General features: G+C 62.6%; 1 protein-coding gene across 1 annotated transcript in view; it reads right to left on the bottom strand.

Moving 5' to 3' along the window:
• The window catches only part of SPTBN5 (spectrin beta, non-erythrocytic 5), a 45,354-nt gene that overhangs the window by 8,425 nt on the left and 19,589 nt on the right, over positions 1-17,340 (bottom strand). The window contains 29 exon segments of the mRNA XM_057306155.1: positions 40-296; positions 375-512; positions 1,095-1,241; positions 1,383-1,473; positions 3,195-3,367; positions 3,987-4,064; positions 4,309-4,497; positions 4,690-4,852; positions 5,123-5,244; positions 5,461-5,574; positions 6,344-6,458; positions 6,542-6,657; positions 8,045-8,140; positions 8,349-8,540; positions 8,663-8,812; positions 9,339-9,506; positions 9,904-10,008; positions 10,235-10,384; positions 10,566-10,769; positions 11,964-12,143; positions 12,360-12,470; positions 12,577-12,691; positions 13,446-13,591; positions 13,842-13,977; positions 14,369-14,526; positions 15,533-15,649; positions 15,878-16,078; positions 16,306-16,483; positions 16,877-17,091. Coding sequence (XP_057162138.1) covers positions 40-296; positions 375-512; positions 1,095-1,241; positions 1,383-1,473; positions 3,195-3,367; positions 3,987-4,064; positions 4,309-4,497; positions 4,690-4,852; positions 5,123-5,244; positions 5,461-5,574; positions 6,344-6,458; positions 6,542-6,657; positions 8,045-8,140; positions 8,349-8,540; positions 8,663-8,812; positions 9,339-9,506; positions 9,904-10,008; positions 10,235-10,384; positions 10,566-10,769; positions 11,964-12,143; positions 12,360-12,470; positions 12,577-12,691; positions 13,446-13,591; positions 13,842-13,977; positions 14,369-14,526; positions 15,533-15,649; positions 15,878-16,078; positions 16,306-16,483; positions 16,877-17,091 — 4,325 coding nt within the window.

Genomic DNA, 17,340 nt, shown 5'->3' on the forward strand with positions numbered 1-17,340 from the left:
GAGGGCAGGGGGAAGGGGGCGAGCACATGGAAGCTCTACCTTGGAAGCAGCTGCCGGGCCTGGTCTTCCACGTCCTGGGCGAGGCAGCGGCCTTCCCCTGTGAGGACCCGGGCCTGGCCCAGCAGCCACTGTGCCTGCCTGGCCTGCCCGGCCACGGCTGCCTCCAGCTCTCCCTGTGCCCCCAGAAGCTCGTCCAGCCCAGGCTGGTCCTGGTCCCCCACAGGGGCTCTCAGCTTGACCTCCAGAGCCTTCAGCCAGCTCTCTAGTTCCTCCACACTCCGCCGGAGATGCAGGGCCTGAGGCAGAAGGTGAGGTGGCACAAGGGGGAGAGGCCTGGCGGCCCCTCCAGCTGCTCCACGGCTCACAGAGCCCACCTTGCAAGCGTCTCGCAGTGTGGCTGCCTTCCTCTGGCTGTTGGCCTGCAGCTCGTCCCAGAGCTCTCCCAGCTCCCCCAGCCGCTCCCGGATGGTCTCTGAGGCCGGGTGGCCCTCCTGCAGCAGCCTCTGCCCCTCCTACAGCCAGAGGGGGCACCCCACAGGGACTTAGGCCTGCTGGCTCCACCCACCAGCCTGCATGCTAGCTGTGGGGCCTTGGGCAAACTCGTGAGCCTCTCTGAGCTCATTTTCCTTATCCATACAACATAGATAACAACAGTTATTTCATTCAAATGAAATAAAACGTTAAACATTTTTAGCGGGACACTTTAAATTAGAGGGAGCCAGCCTGGGGTCAGGACCTGCCCTTTTGGGTGGGAGAGGGTAAATTTAAAAGATGGTACACTTTGGCGCCTTTACCCGCAGGACTGCCTGCTGTGGCCTTCTCCATCCCCTAATGTCTTTCCAAGACGGCTTTATAAAGACTCTCATCAAAATGTTATCTTTAAGATTCTTGAAAAGGCACTATTTTTGGAGTGGGTGCCCCAGGAAAGCTACAGTTTCTCACTACCCTTGGGTGCTCAGCATGGTGCCTGTCTACAGAAAGTACTCGATGAACGTCCGCCATCCGTGACTCTGGTTCAGAGCCCTTGCCAGGGCTCTGCGGGGTCTCCCCATGCTCTGGCCTGCAGGCCTGTCCCAAGGCTCCCAGGGCCTCACCATCTGCAGCCTTTGTTGGTGGTGGACAGTTGCGTCTAGCTTGGCCTGGAGACTGTGCTGCTTCCACAACTGGGCCCGCAGCAGAGCGGGGTCCCTCCAGTCCTCTTCCAGGGCCACCGAGTTCTTCTCCCTCAGCCATGTGGCCACCTGGACATACGCGGAGGACCACGCTCGGCTGCCTCGGGCTCTCCCCTTCCCCCAAACCTCTGGGCTGCCCCAAGAGGGTGGGCTCTTCCCGGAGCGGCTCCTTCCCCACAACCACGACCCACACCGCAACCCAAGGGGAACCTCGAAGGAATCCTGCAGGAAAGTCCGCAGCTGCTGGAAGTCTTCTAGCTGGCGGCGACGGGTCCCGGCTCGCTCTACCAGGGCCTCTTTCCTGCCAGAAGGAGCGTCTCATGGGCCCTGAGGCCCCCTCCCTGGAGCCACTCCAGGGCCGTGTGCGTACCCTTCCCGTGGCCACAGCCCTTCTCTGGACCAGTACGCCAGGCGTCGGGGGTTCCCTTTGAAATGGAGAGACCTTCTACTCCCCCTTCACTAGTGCCTGTTGGGCTGAATTGTGTTCCCCCACATTCTTAGGTTGAACTCATCTCCAGTACCTCACAATGTGACTGCATTTGAAGATAGGGTTTTAAAGAATTACGTTAAAATGAGCTCATCAGGGCGCCCCCTAACCCACTGTGTCGGGTGTCACACACACACACACAGGGATGACCAGGTAAAGAGGGAGGAGGATGGCCGTCTGCAAGCCAAGGGGAGGGGCCTCAGGACAAACCAACCCTGCCTGTGTCTTGATTGAGGACTTCCGGCCTCCAGCACCCAAACCTTGGTTTCTGGCGTTGAGGCCGTCAGTCTGTGGGATTTTGTCGTGGCCACCCTAGCAAACCAAGTACAGCGTCCAAACCACTGTTTGGATCATGCACTGCTGTTAGGGAGAACTCTGAGCACACGCCCACCCAAATATATACGTATTCGTGTGTGTGTGTGTGTGTGTGTGTGTGTGTGTGTGTGTGTGTGTGTCTGACTTATATATGGGCGTACCCTGCACCAACGTATCAGATACATTGCCGCATGCCCAAAAATAGAAATTAGACCTGTGATCTAAAAAATAAATAGGAACAAAAGTCTAACACTGCCCACATCCGTATAGTCTCCACAGCGGTGTGAGGGGAAACTCTTGTCCCCCACTGCTGGGGCTACCAAAGGGTGTGGGCGGGGTGGAGAAGCAGTGAGGCTTGATGGAATGGGAACACCCCTCCTCCCCCCAAGAGGATGCCAGAAGCCCAAAGGGAGGGGTCAGGATGGCACTGTCCTGGGGGCAGCCAGGCCTGCCAGAAACCATCAAAAGTGACTGGGGGTCACAAGAGGAGGGTGCTGACCAGCAGTCAACCAGCAAACCAACATTTGTCATCTGTCAATCAAAGACCTCCTGATGTGCAAGGAGTAGGAGCGAACGGCCCAGTCCTACCCCTGCCAGAGTGCCCGCACGAGGACTGACAAGCACCGTGGACCCCAGGGGGCTCTCTGGGAAAGACAGAGACCCCCACCAGTCTGAGATCCAGCTTTTTGCCAAATCTGCCTTGATCTAAAAGGCTGAGAAGCTGGATGAGGTAGCTGAACCAGACGGGCTTTTAGGAGGAGAAAAGGCAGAGCCTGGTGTTTTGTAAGCTGTGCCAGTTCATTTAAACGAGCGTGAGAAACGTGCCAACCTGCCCGAGTGGCAGGCGCCATGCTAAGACATCAAGGGTCCCTTCTCAATCCGCCAATACCCCGAGGCTGGGATTGTTACCCCCTCCTCGGGGCCCGAGACTCTGCGAGGCATTTGCCTTAGTCCCACCATGAGGGGGCAGCACAGGAACTCAGAACATCATGGCCCTGGTGGCCAGGACACTTGGCCACTGTGGCCCGGCACGGCCCTTGCATGAGGCCGCCCCTCATTCAGTTTCCCTGCACCCGCTTCTTGGGAAAACTCCCTTTTATCTCCCCTGGGTTGCCACACGCTGGGCCGGGCAGGAGAGCCGGGGCCTTGGCATCGACCTCAGCCCCTGGAAAAGGCTGGTGAGCTTGGCCCTCCCGCCCACAGCCCAGAGCTGGACGTACCTCAGGAGCATGGCCTGGCACCGACCCAGGGCACCCTGGGCCTCAGGGTGCCCACCCTCGTGCAGGCTGCGGGCCGCGGCCGCCAGCGCGCTGATCTTTTTGGCCTGAGCCTCCAGGCCCTGCTCCAGGACCTTGTGCTTCTGCAGAAGGGTCTCCACAGCGTCCAGAGAGTCCTGGCAGGAGCAGGGAAGCCGCTGCTGTCCACGGGCTGCCCTTCCCATCCCAAGCTATCCGCCTGCCCCCCGACGGCCTGCCACCCAACACTCACCCACATGACGAGTGCTCTGCCCAAACACGTGCCTCTCATTTCTCAAGGCTGCATTTGGCTTTAGGACAGTGACCCTTAACCAGGGAAGGTACTGGGGATAAGGGTCAGTGCCAGAATTTCCAGGGCAGGTGGAGCTTTTTCACGTAACAGGAACCCCCCCCTCCTCTGCACTCCAGTAAGACTGTGTCAGCGCGGGACAAGCCAGCCTGCCATTTTTCTGAGGTCTGCCCTGAGTCAGGCTCGCCTGCCACAGGGGTTGGGACAGTGGCTGGGAGAGCAAACCTCGGCAGAGGGACGTGAGGAGGGCAGAGGTGAGAAGTTGTGGGGAGGAGGCAAGAATGGGTCAAAGGGTGCAGCTCACCCCCCAAGCTCCCAGGACATTCCCTGTGGGGCCGAGCCCCAGGCGCACAAGAACGGCAGACGTGCATGGGTGAAGACTTCAGTGATGGATGTGGTGGTGAGTGGGGGGCCCCCGGGGCGTGGGGAGCTCGGGCAGCACTGGTAAACCCCCTGTCGGCACCTACCCCCAGACCCTCACTGGCGGGGCAGGCCTCCTGGGTGCAGAGCCAACTTTCCATCTGCTCCACAGAGCTCAGAAGCAGCTGTCGAGAAAGGAAAAGGCAAAAGGAATTAAGCAGAGGGTGCCGTTGCTGCAGGGGGTGACCTGTGGCTGCCCGAGGAGAAACCAGGGACAAGACCCTGGCTCAAAAGAACGAGTGCACAGTGGGCAAGGCTTGCTGCGGGCGAGCGGGGCGCTGGGGAAACCCCTGGAACAGTGGCCTCTCTGGGCTTGGCTTTGACCAGGGGACGGCGGGGTTAGGTGGGGGCAGGATGGAGGCGGCCTACCTGGAGCTCCAAGGCCTGCTGCAGCCGGTGCTCGTGCTCCTGCCACGCCCCTTCCAGGCTGTTCAGCTCCTGGTCTAAGCCAGCCAGGGCCTGGCGGAGGTCGGGGGTCTGTGGGTGCCCGGCTGCAAGCAGCCGCTGCCCGGTGCTTCGGGCCAGGTCGATGCTGTCTGTCCTCGAGTCCAGCTCGGCCTGTCACAAGACTGGCCTCAGATCCCCGAGGCTGGGGCTCCCTCCGTGCATGCGAGGGGCGAAGGGCGCAGGAACGCCGCGGAGTGGGCGGGATGCAAGAGCAGCGAGGCAGAGGCAGGTGAGGGAGAAAGGGCCCAAGAGAAAGTCGGAACAGGGCAGAGACAGGCGAGCTCCCAGGGTCCCGGCCCTCACCTTGAGCTCCTGGTGCTCCTCCAGCCTGCGCTGGGCCTCCGCGGGGCTGCGCGGGGCGCTCCGGGCCTCCATCTCCGCCCGCAGCCCCCGGGCCCAGGCTGACCAGTGCCGCAGCGTGGCCTGCAGGTTCTGTGCTCGCTGCAAGGCCTCCAGTGCCTCCCTCCTGCCCACAGCGTTCATTAGCTGGCCCTGGGGCCTCCGAGCCCCTCTCCCCCCCACACCCACCAGCGCTCTCCATCCCCGAATCCCCTGAGCCCGAGAAGGGACCGTGGGCTGGGAATTCATAGGGGGACAATACCAATGGTTATTTGAAGGACGGAGCCGGAGAAAGGCTCTCAGGGGAGACCAGGGTCAAGGGGAAGCGGAGAGACGGAGAGGCCACAGGGACTAAGTCTGTGAGGGCAGCAGGGGAAAGAGGGGCAGGGCTTCCTACCGCTTCTGGGCCCCGCCGCAGAGCTGCCGCCAGCTGGCCATCACCTCCCGCTGCTTGTGGCTGAGGCTGCGGGCTGTCCCAGGGCTTCTCTGGCAGGCACGGCCCACCGCCCGCTCTAGGAGCTGTGGGGAAACCCGGGCTCAGGGTCGGGGCGGGGAGGTAGGTGGTACTCGGGGAGCCCTGGCTGCAGGAGGCCCCCAGCCGCCTGCGTGGGTGTACCGCTGAATGGAGTCTGCGGGCTCCCGAGGTCTTGAAGGCCCCTGCCCTCTGTATGCCCCCCAGCGTCCCACAGAGGAGGCGCCCCGGGCCTGGGCCCACCTCCACACCCAGCTGCACACCTCCACCTGGGCCTGGAGGAGGCCCATTTCCTGCTCCAACTCCTGGTGTTTCTGGATCAGCCTCTGCACGCTCTCTAGATCTTTCCCATAGTCCGGGGCCTGGAGCAGGGCGGCCTGGGAAGGAAGGCAGCGTTACTGGCTTCGCCTTCACCCCGGCTGCCCGCTCCCTGCCGAGGGGTCACCGGCCATGGGGTTTCTGTGTGAGAACTAAGTACCCCACCTGATTCCCTTCCCCGTGCCCTCCGCTGACCACAGGCCCCTTCCTTCTGTGAAGGAGGCGATTCCCAGGGGAGACCAGGGGATGGTTTCTTCCGACCCAGTCATCTCGGGGTGGTGCCCCCACAACACCGTGTCTCATTGGTCTCTCGTTCCTTTGGGGGGAACTGAGCACAGACAGCCAGCCAGGCCTGGCTGGGGCAGGGAGCAGGAGTAAGAGCAGTGAGGCAAGAGCCCCTTGCATGCCCAGCACGGGCACCATCTGGGTCGCACGGACTTCTTGGGGGGCAGACAACTTCCTCACTGTGCCCTCTGCCGGTGTTTAGCCCATGTTTTCCTGTGGTTGCTGACATGCTCCGGGGCAAAGCTCCTGTGGGCTTGCTCAGGGACAGCAGAGGGAAGAGTGCACGGGGAAACAGTGTTCTGGCCTCTTGACCCCCAGTGTTTCTAGAAGCCTGGTGGGCCAGCCTCCAAGACTGTAATGGGGGCTTCTGGGGCCCAGAGTTGATAACCCGAGAACACCTGGCAGACCCATCTCCCCAGCCCTGAAGGACCCCTAGCAGCCTCCGGTACCCCAGCTGAAGAGGAGAGGGGGGCCGGGGGCGAGACACATGGGAGGCTCTGGGTGAGCGCACCCCCCTGGCTGCTACGGTCTTTCGCTGCTTACCTTCTCCCCAATCCGCTCGGTGAGGTCATCCAGCTCTTGGGACAACGTGTGTGTCTCCAGGGCCCCTTCCAGCTGCTGCTGGTACCGGAGTAGGTTGCCATGGAAACTCTTCCATCTGGCAAGAAGGGTGTAAGGCTGAGTCGGAGGTGGACCCCAGCCCCCTCTCCCAGTCCCACTGCCTCCCGCTCTGGGACTGGCCTGCTGCCCAGCTGCTGTCGCCGCTGGTGGATGGTCTTGACTTGCTCGGGGTCCAGGTTCTCGAGCTTCATGGACAAGTCATTGACGCTCCTGATGCGGGTGTCCTCCACTCTGTCCTGCAGGGGTGAAGGGTGAGGGCACCGGCAACACCCACCCTGAGCCGTCAGCGCGTGGAGGGTCTGCCTGGGCCCGCGAGAGGGTGGGGAGCAGCGTGTCGGGGGAGTGGGGGCAGCTGCGCCCCAGGCTGGGTGGGGTGACCGGGGCGCACCAGTGGCCTGCAGCCGCAGCGCCATCTTTAAGGCTAGGAAACCAGCTCTGGGTCAGGCCGGGCAGGCCACGAGTAAAGAAGCTTTACGGTTAAATTGCTCCGGAAAGCAATTGATACGAAAGCAAGAATAAGAATCGAGAATAAGAACTGATGAGCAAAGCAAGTGGTGGAATGAAATGGGGAGCTGGGGTCCCCTGGTGTTGGAGGGTCCGCCCCCTGCGAGTCCCTGGGCTGGGGCTGCTTGGTGAGAGGGGCTTACGGGTCCATGGGGCAGGGTCCCTGGCAGTGGGACGGAGTGCAGGGGCCCGGCCCCCAGTATTCGTAGAGCTTGTTAAAATTTCCCAAGTGCTTCCCTAGGAAGGGTCTCGTAGAGCTGGGCAGGGAAGGGGCTTTCTCTCCTACAGACGCCAGAGCAGAGTCAGAGGCTACCGTGGCTTACGCGTGGCAGAGCCGGGGTCTGAGCCCTGCTCGGTGAGTCTCTCTGGTGCTCGTTCTACCACAGCACCTGCCACCGAGGCTGGGAATTCCACTGTCAGCAAACGGGGGCTCGGGGCGAGCACTGCAGGCTTTTCGAGACCGTACATACTTACACTGGACGGAGGAGGGGAGCGTGTTTGGACTCTAACACCTAACTGGGACTACCTTTGTCCCATTTCTTTTGTCTACTGCACAGAGGAGAAAGAGATCTTGGGGTGCATGAGGGGGTGTGGTGAGAAGCCAAGAAGCTGAACGAGGGCTACGGGCGGCTGCAGCTTACGGCTGGATTACCCGCTCCATCCAGGCAGGTGTGCATTCTTTTAAAATTTGAAAGAATTACAGATGCACAGGAAACTGCAAAAGTAGTATGGAGAAGCCCCACGTACCCTTCCCCCAGCTCCCCCTGAGGGTAACATCTTACGTAACTGGGGCACACAATGGAAACCAGGAAACGGACGTGTAACTATGAACTCGACGGCACAGACATACTCTGCTCTGCACGTGGGCGTCTGTGTGGGGTACAGTTCTCTGCGGGAGGGCACGTGCACAGATTCGTGTAGCCACCACACGTCCTTGCTCCCCATTTTAAAGATGGAGAAACTTGGTGAGACGAGGGCGCCTGCTGAAGCCGGCGCAGGGAGCAAGCACGGAGCTGCGGCCGGAGCCCGCCCCTCCCCCATGCTGGGGGGCTATTCTGAGCATTTATGTCCCCCATGGGGACACGCTGCCTGGCCTCTCCCCCAGCACGGCCCCCTTACCTGGGCCCAGACTCCTGGGAGCTTGCGGAGCCGCCGGCGGAGCTGCAGACAGTGCTCAAGGTCCTGGCCCAGGTCACCCAGGTTCACCATCGCCTCCTGTGGAGGCCGAGGGGTGAGGGTCTGGGGGCGGCGCTCTGAGCCCCAGCACCAGGGCACCCAGCCCCTGCAGCAGTGTTGGGACAGGGGGTGGCTTTGGGAACTTCCCGCTGGGGCTCCCACCTGGGGAGCTGCGGGCCCGTCCTTGCCCCCATCTCTCAGCCCGGCAACCCCACCCCCGCTTGGCCCCTGCCCAGCTGGGTCTCACCATTTCCTGGATCCAGGCCTCTGCAAGGTCAGCTCTCCGCAGAAACTCCAGAAAGTTCCATCTGTCCTCCAGGTCCTGGCCCCGGAGCGCCACCGCCTGCCTCAGCTTCCGCCAGTGTTCCCACAGCACCTGCAGCCTCTGGGAGACCTCTCCTGCCTGAGGGTGGCTCTGTGCCAGGAGAGCCTCGCCGTCCTGGGAGACAGGACACCAGGAGATCTTGCCTGTCGCCCCTCCCCCTGTCTGAGAACTTTCCCCTTGGCCACCAGAGAGCCCACGTGTTGGGATAGGACTGGGGCTGAGGGCCTGGCTGCTACCTTGGTGACAGAGGTTATGACCTCCTCATGGGCCTGGACCTCTGCCTCGAAGGCCTGGTGTTTCCACTGGAGCCTCAACTTATCTTTCAGGTCCCCAGGAGGGACTGGCTCTTTCAGCTGCTGGACTCGCTCCTCGATCCAGTCCTGGGCCTGGTGGGGGTGCGGACATGAATCCCATGATGCCGGTGCTGCTTCAGGCCACAGAGATGTCCCACACACTCACTCTCGGCTGTGCCCAGGTGGTGGACTGCTGGCCCCCAGGGCTGGGCGAGGCAGTGCTGGGTAGATGTAATCCAGTGCTTCTAGCCCAAGACCACACGCACCAGGTCCCGCCGGCCCCCAGCCACAGGGAAGGGCTGGGCAGGGCCTGTGGGGGGGGGGGGCTGGCCAGCTCCCAGGTCCTAGATACTTGGCTCCCTCCCTCTGCCTCCCTGCTTCTCTCTGGCCTAGCCCTCGCGGGCTCAAGAAGCAGCAGGGTCTCTGTCACAGTGTCTTTGAATCAAATGTTCTGGGTCCCAGCAAGGCCTCTGGGAAAGCCATTGAACCTTCCAGACTTCAGTGTCCTCATCACAAGGGTGTGGTGAGGCCTGAAAGGAGCCTGTGAAGGTGAAGGTCATCTGTGTACTATAAAATGTGGCCCAAGCGGAAGGCATGGGGTGGGGGGTGGCCCTCTGACCTGGGTCACGGCCCTGGTGAAGCCAGTCATCAGCAGACAGGTGTGCAAGGCTTGTCCCCGGCTCTCTGCCAGGTCCCTCACTCGAGCCCGTTGCTCTAGCACCATGCGGAGCCGGTCCTGCACCTGGGGGCCCCCAAGCGCCTTCGCCTGCTTACAGAGAGCTGCCTCCTGGGGGGGAGGGTGGGGGGCGCAGTCTACTGCCTCTCACGCTGGGAGGCTGGAGCAGGGGCTGGCCCACAGGGAAGCCCTTCCCTCAGCCCGGCATGGCCCAGGGCTGGCTGGTCCTCCCAGCAAGCCAGAACCAAACCCACAGCTCCCCCGTGACCATGTCGTGTGGAGCCAAGTGGCTCTGGTATCCCCGCAGTGTGGCCCTCTTCTTGGGCCACACGTCCAACTCTGCTCAGTCAGCCCCAACCAGGCACCCCTATGCCCACAGGCTGTCCCCGTACATCAGCATTACCTGTGGGCACACACCGAGCACTCCATACCCCCCTTTAGAGCTTTCCAAAGTTCCTAGACTCCGCCCTCTTCCCTTTCTGACCATGCCCAGTTCTGAGCCTCTTACCTTCTCATCTTGCGCAGTCAGAACTTTCTGGAAAGTCTTGTGTTTGCGGATCAACTGCTCTACCTCTTCCACTGAGCTCCCCAGGGCACCAGTTTTCAGGGAGACCTGGATCAGCCCATGGAGAAGTCAAAGAGGCCATCAGGGACTGTCTAGACCGCTGGGCCTCCCCACCCCCATTTGCAGCCACGTGTGCTGAGGCAGAGCCCAGCCTCTGGGCCTCCCATCAGGGAAAAAGACGGAGTCCCAGGAAGCAAGGAAGCAAGTAGGGGGGAGAGGAGAAAGGGAGAAGACGGAGCACGGGGATGTGTGCTGTGAGGTGAGGGGCACCTGCCTCCTGGGCTTTGAGGATCTGGCCCAGGTGGCCACACTTTCTGAAGAAGAGCTGCTCCCGGTGTCTGGCCTGCAGCTTCTCTTCCTTCCGCTCCCAGGCCTGGAACACCTGCTCCCGTTCATCCTGCAGGGCTCGCAGCCCTTCCTGGACCTGGGGACGGGCGTGTGGGGAGCCCACGCTGGGGAGAGCCGCACGGACAAGATGGAAGCCAATCCTGAGGGAAGCCCCTGACGAGAGGCCAGCGTGGCACAGTGGGGCCGGGCGTGGGGTGATCGGACTCAGATGAGGTCAGGGCAGGCTGGCCGGGTAGACACTGGAAAAAGGGGCCCACCTCCTTGATGGGTATCCCTACAGCCAGAAGCGCCTGCTGGCCCAGCTGGGAGGCCCTCTGGTGCAGCGCCTCCCGGGCCTCCAGCTCTGCCCGAAGCTGCCGGTGGGCGCTGAGCGTCAGAAGGCCGCCGCCGGGCTCCTCGGAGCCCTCCTCTCCCTGCAGCTCCTGCCACACGGCGGCCGCCCAGGAGGTGTAGTCCTGCACCTGGGTCCCCAGGAGACAGAGGGAGAGAGCGGGGTGAGGGCTGGCTGGGCGGCAGAGAAGCGGGTTCTGAGGCCCAACCACAGCCCGCCCGCATCCACTCGCACATCGGAGTAACTGTCCCAGGCCGGAGCCTCCGCTGAGGCTTTTGTCTCCGGCTTCCTCTGCTGCCATCCAACCTGACCCTTCGGGGCCAAGAAAGGTCCACCTTTGCCGGCCTCCTCGGCACCCTCGCCGAGACTCCTCCCCCTTTGCTTTGGTGCCCCTCCTGCTTAGAAGCTCCTGCTCTCTCTTCCATCTCTTCCCAGCTCACCTGCTCTTCAAGGGCCAAGACCGCGTTTGCCTCATGAGGGCGTCCCTGACACCAGGACACCTCACCGCTCACCCTGTTCTCGGGATTTCTACTTTAATACTTAAAACTGTCTTCCGCTGATTGGTGTACAAACACCATGTGAGGGCTGGGGGGCCTGGGATCCTTGTCCATACACCTCATTGCAGAGGTGAGGAAGGGTCAGAGGCACAGTGTGCATGAAGGAGGTCCCCCCCAAACAGAGGGCCAGCACAAGGCTCCGCGCCTCGCTCAGGCTCGCGCTGCTAGAAAGTAGCAGGGGTGGATCCCGCAACTCAAGCCTTTTTGCAGTCACAGTTCGGGCCTCCTGGCTTCCCGGGCACTGAAATCTGGGGGCTCCTGGGACAGCCTGTGACCTGGGCCCCCGTCCCAATCTGACTTCTGGAGTGTGAGGCTTATCCCCCCGGCTACACAGACTCCGTGAGGGCAGCAAGTCCACGTTACACGGCTTCTCCATCGCCCTTCTCTCTCCACAACGGCTCCCAGCCGACGGCGAGACACAGACGTTCGGCAGTTGCTAGCTGATCCCGAGGTCACCGTCCAGAACATCTGAATCTCCACTCAGGGGCTGCTTTTCTTCCCCAGGCCCGGCTGGGAGCCCCGTCTCCTGACTGCTCTGTTACTCGCCTGGGCCGGTGTCGACCCAAACCGCAGGAGTCACTACTGTGTCCCACGTGCTCAGTGCTCTGACTGGCCAGACATTCAGACGTACCCACGTTCTTCTAGCTCATGTCCACGCCGGGTTTCCCTCCAGAGCTGGAGGGCCTCATTAGTCCACCCGCACGCATGGTAACACACGCACGCACACGCACGCATGCACGCGGCACCCCAGAGGAAGGAGCCCTCACCGCTCTGTGGAAACGGGCCAGGAGGCATGCCCGCTCCAGCTGGGTCCTGCGCTGCTCCGCGCGTAGCTTCAGGGCCTCCCAGGCCTGCACCAGAGCCTGCTGCCTCCGCCGCACGGCCTGGGCCTGGGGGCCCGGCCCCAGCTTCTGTGCTGTGTTTGCAGCCTCTAGCAGCTCCTGCAGCTGGGGCAGGGTAGAGGGTAGGGAGGGAAGGGTCACGTCCTCCTAGAGACTGAAGGGCCTGCCCATCCCCCAGGACCCTCCTCGAGCCATGCCCTGCCATGCACGGTAGGCCCAGGCAGAAGCCCTGCGGGAGTGTGGGAAACCCAGAGGAAGACACGGACAGGCCCGAGGGCGCTGGTAGGGGCCCGAGTGGGAGACGCAGCCGGACTGGCTCACCTGCCGCCCAGTGCCCACGAGCTCATGCTCCAGCTCCTCGTGTCTCCTCAGCTGGGCCTCCAGCCCACGCAGGTCTGGGGCCACCTCACTGGGGAGGCTTGTGGCTTTCTCCTGAGGAGAGGAGATGGCCAAGGCCGTCAGGAATAGAGGGTGGGGCACCGAGCCTGGGGCGGATCCACTTCTAGAAAGAATCCGCCTCCTCCCCTCCGGCTCGTACCTGGACCTGTGCTAGGGCTTCCAACAGATCTCTGTGCACTCTGAGGGTGACCTCGGCATCTTGGAGCAGGTGGCCTTGGGCCTGGGTCAGCTCCCACAGCTCCGACCAGGCAGTCCTGTCCCCAGGCACGTGGAAGGTGAGCCCTTGGCCCAGCATCTCATTCCGCCCTTTGCTAGTCCTGTCAGCCCTCTTCCTCTCCAGGCTGCATCCAGGACTGGCCCAAAGCTCCCCTTCTGCACCCCCTTTCCTGCCTCGGGGTCTGCCTGGAGCCTTTCCAGCTTCACCACGGATTCAGTCCTTCGCCGCTATCATGCTCAGCCCTTGGTTTCTATGCTTTGTGGCACTTCCTCCATCTTGTATATTCCAGTCTGGAATGCCGACCAGATTATAAATGTTCAAGGGCAAAAGCCTCATCTTCTCTCCATTCCTCATGTACTCAGCCAACTCTCACTGAGCTACTAAGCCTTCCACCAGGCCAGGCTCCACGCCAGGGGTCATGGACAAGTCAGGCCTGGCCTCAGAGCCCACAGGCTGGGGTTGGGGCGGGGGGCGGGGGGGAGACCCATGCCAGCCAGGTGGCAGCTAGGCAGTCTTTGCACAGCTCCTTCCCCAAGTTCCGGGAGCCAGGGGTTTGGAAAAGCATCCCTGGGGGTCCGGGCAGGACTCCCTGGCCTGCACACCCAGCCTTGCCTCCCTTCACAGGCCGTGGTCATCAGGGGCTGCCTCAGCCTCCCTGGGACCAGCACCTTCTCCAGATCCCTCGTGGGGGCAGGCAGAGCCAGTGTAGTCCTCAGAGCAACCTCCAGCAGCTGCCTGCACAGCTCGCTCCCCCAAACCCGCACCCCCGGCCTAGCCCACTGGGCACTCACTGCAGGTCCTGCTGCCTCCGCCGGGCATCGGGGGCGGCGCTGTGCCCGAGCTCCCGCAGGCTCTCTACCAGCTGCTGGCAGCCTGCCACCCGCCGGCCGCCCAGCTCCACTTGGCGCTGGAACCTTGCAAACTTGGTGAGGAGGTGCTGAGGAGAAGAGGGGAGTGGGTGAGAGTGGCCCCCCGCTGGCAAGGCAGCAAGCAGCCTGGGAAGCAGGTGCCTCCTGTCTGGGCAATGAGGGGCGGGACAGCCACCGTGCCTACGCACCTCCTCAGAAGGCCTGTCCTCGGCCAGCGCTCACGACCCCCACGGCCCCCTTCTCCGCAGCCCTGCAGGCCGGCCCGTTGCCCCCGCCTTCCACCTGAGGGTGTCCTCCCAGCCCCTGCCCTCTTCTCACCAGGACGTGCGCGTGGTCTTCTCCGAGGCCCTCCGCTGGCCCGGCCGCCTGCTTCTGGCTAGCCAGCCAGCTCCGCAGCACCTCAGCCTCCCCCAGGAACTCGTGCAGCTTCAGGGTCCCCTCCAGCTCCTGGCCCCTGTGGGGACAGCCCATGGTTCCCACGGGTTAGCTGCCCACTCCCTGGGACAGCTGGCCCAGCGGAAGGGGGGAACCCGAAGGAGCTTATTCATGGTCCCTGCGGAAGCCTGTGGCTCTGGATTTGGGGAGAAGTAAAGCCAAGCAGGACAGCGCAGGGCAGCGGGTACCTATGCAGGGAAGACACGAGAACTGAGAGCTGGGGGCTGAGCTCCTGCCCAGCGGGCCTCGTTGTGGACTTGATGGAAGGAGGGGAGTAACACCCAGCAAGGACTCCTCTGACATCTCTGTGGGCCTGGGGCCACGGTTTCCCTCCCACTCAGGGTCTCAGTGTGGGAACAGTCAACCGTGGCTAGGCCCCCCGTACCCAGAGTGGGTGCAGGGCCCCTTACCGTGTGGCTGCCCGCTCCTGCAGTGCCCGCAGCTGCTCCCGGAGCCTCTCCCGTACCGCGCCCAGCTGCTCAGGGGCCCCAGCACCAGCGAGCATTTGGGCCCTCTCGTCAAGCTTCTCCATGGAGCTCCAGCAGAGAGCCAGCTCCTGCTGCAAGGCCTGCCAGTACACACGGACCACGCCAGGCACTGACTGGGTGGTTCCTTCATCTATACACCCACCCGCCCCCATCCATTCAGCCGCAGATCCCCAGACCCAACCATCTACCCATCTACACACCCATCCATTCACCACCAACCCATCTGTCCAGCCATGTGTCCGTCCATCATCCATCTACCCAATACGGATGGAGTTCTACTGTTCCATACAAGTGAGACGTAGGGGTGCCCTCAGAGGGTTCACTATTTAGCAAGTGCTGGGTGACTGGGGCCCGGGGAGGGAGGACACGGAAGGCACTGCACTACACCCCAACGACACAGTAACAGAGATGGCCGGGGCTCAGTGAGCTGCTCGGCATGTCTGGGACACGGAAGTGCCAGGCTCGCCCTGTAGGAATGGCCACGAGGCCTCAGTCACAGGACGCAGAAACACCGACCACGAGGGCCATCTAGAAACCCACGTCCAGACAAGAGGACGCTTCGGTGCCAGCTGGAACCAGGGCTGCTGTGGGGTCCGGGGCTGTGGGGTCCTGAGAATCCGGTTCCAGAAAGGCGGAGGGTGCTCCAGGCCTCCCTCCCTTTAACCAGGGGATGCTTGCGGGGGAGGTAGGTTTCAGGAGGGCATTTGGTTAACTCAAAGGGTGACATTCAAAGTGTGGCAGGAGAATCCTGCGGAAGACGTGGGGAGGGTTAGAACAGGTGACCCCAAGAGGGGAGAAAGTGCTGGGGCAAGAGATGAAAAAGGCAGAGAAATCCTCAGGCCGCAGGGGTGTAAACCGGTCAGGAGGCTAAAGAGGGGGGCAGGAGTTCTTCAAAGGGCTGTCTCTGAAGAAGGGGAGCACTGGGGATGGGCAGGGGGCCTTGCCGGACTTGGGGGGATGGCAAGAAAGGAGCTGGCCATGTCTTCAGGAAGAGAGAGAGCAGGGCACTGTGCCTCTGGGAAGGAGGATGCGTCCTCTGTAGGACAGCCCAGCGCAGCCTGTGTGGAGCTGCCCGCGACAGGGTACCTGGTGCTTCTCCATGAGCCTGACGGTGGCTGCCTCATCTGCCCCGCAGTCCTGACTGCCCACCAGTGGTTGCTTCTCCTTCACCCAGTCCTCCAGCTCTGACGCAGCCAGAAAACACTGCCAGGAACGAGGCCACCTCACCTCGATGTTGTCAGATGGGACCCTCTACCACGCCTCGGGGACACCATGCCAGGCTCTCCAGCAGCCCACGCAGAGAGGCTTCTGCGCCTACCGGGGACTAGCTGGCTCCTGGGCCAGGGTTCTCACAAGCCACCGGCCCTCTGAGAGGCCCGGCTCCTGCAGACCTCACTCACAGAGCCGTCCCGCATGCTGTCTGCGTCCTACCTGCTGGAGAGCCACAGCCTGCTGCAGGCACTGGGCCCGCGCCTCGCACGCCCGCTCCAGCTCCGCCCAGCGGCCCTCCAGCTTCTGGCACTGCTCCAGGACGCGCGGGGCTTGGGGGTGCCCTGAGGCTGCAAGGCTCTGTCCGGAACCCAGCACCCGCTGCACCTGTCCCTGGTGGGCTTTCACTTCTTCCCAGAGCTCCTGCCACAGAACAGGAGGAGGGGCTGCCGCCTCCAGGAGTCCCTTAGTCACAGGGGGGCCAGGAACAGAGCCGTGGCTGCGGCTCCGGGCCCCACTGGGGCAGAACTCCTGGGCAGGGAGTAACTGGGGGCAGAGACTTAGAAATCGGGACACCCTGATTAGTGAGAGCGCCTTCTAAGGTCTAGGAATGGGAGGTCAGGGATCCTGGGGGGAAAGGGGGCCTCTACCTCGTGCTTGCGCTGCAGGCTCTGGGCACCATTCAAGCATCTGGCGGAGCCGGCCCCGGGCATGTGCTCAGCCACCCAAGTGAGCTCCAGGTTGCTCAGCTGGTAGAAGTGGTATGTCTCGACCGAGGCCTGCAGCTGCAGGCGCCGGGCAGCCACATGTCCCTGCAGGGACTCGAACCTGGGGGGAGGCAGAAGAGATGGTGGACGGTGGGAAGAGGTGGGGACAAGGCCCTCAGGGCTTTCCACAGCCCCGGCAGGGGCCCACGAGGAGCGAAGCAGAGGGTGGGGGAAAGCCTCATCTGATGAGGGGGCGGCAGCTGGAGAGGGCCCAGGGCGCAAGCCTTCGCCCAGATAACCTGCTTGACTTCAGACTGTGGGGTGCTGAGCATGCTTAGAGTTGGGGTCTCTGGCCTCCCTACCCTGGGAATGACCCTCCTCCTAAGGGAAGGAGATTTGGACCACCTCAGGTCCTGTAGATGCCACCGCCAGGCTCACTGGGTGAAACCATCCTCCTGTTCACAGGGTGGGGGTGGCACAGAGTGGGGTGAAGATGGAACAAACCAGTGGGTACCTCTGGAGGTACTTTTGGGTCTCCTCCATGACAGTCTGGGAAGTGAGCCCCTGGTGGGCCTGGGAGACGAGGGCAGCCATCCTGCTGGCCAGCGCCTGGCTCTTGCTTTCCAGCTGGCCGTGCTGTTTCTGGAGCCTCCGGCTCGAGCCCAGGTCTTGCCCTGTTTCTGCGCTCCGCAGGGCCCCCTCCAGCTGCTCCATCTGCTCTTTAGCATCCTGGGGAGAGTGCAGGGTTCTGCAGTAGGGACTCGCAAGTTCTTGGACTCCGAGACCACACTGCCTGCAGCTTACCAGATTCTCCAAGGACCTACTGGGGACGGCTGACCCCACCGTCATCCACCCCCCCCACCCCCCGCCCCCGATGAACACTCCCATCCCTTCATGCTTCTTCCTCCACAGGGATTCCAGTTGTGCTGACTACACCCCGGGCACACAGGAGACAATTAGAAATTGGCAAAGCCAGGC

This window comes from Ursus arctos, unplaced genomic scaffold (genome assembly GCF_023065955.2).
Source record: "Ursus arctos isolate Adak ecotype North America unplaced genomic scaffold, UrsArc2.0 scaffold_36, whole genome shotgun sequence".
NCBI lineage: Eukaryota > Metazoa > Chordata > Mammalia > Carnivora > Ursidae > Ursus > Ursus arctos.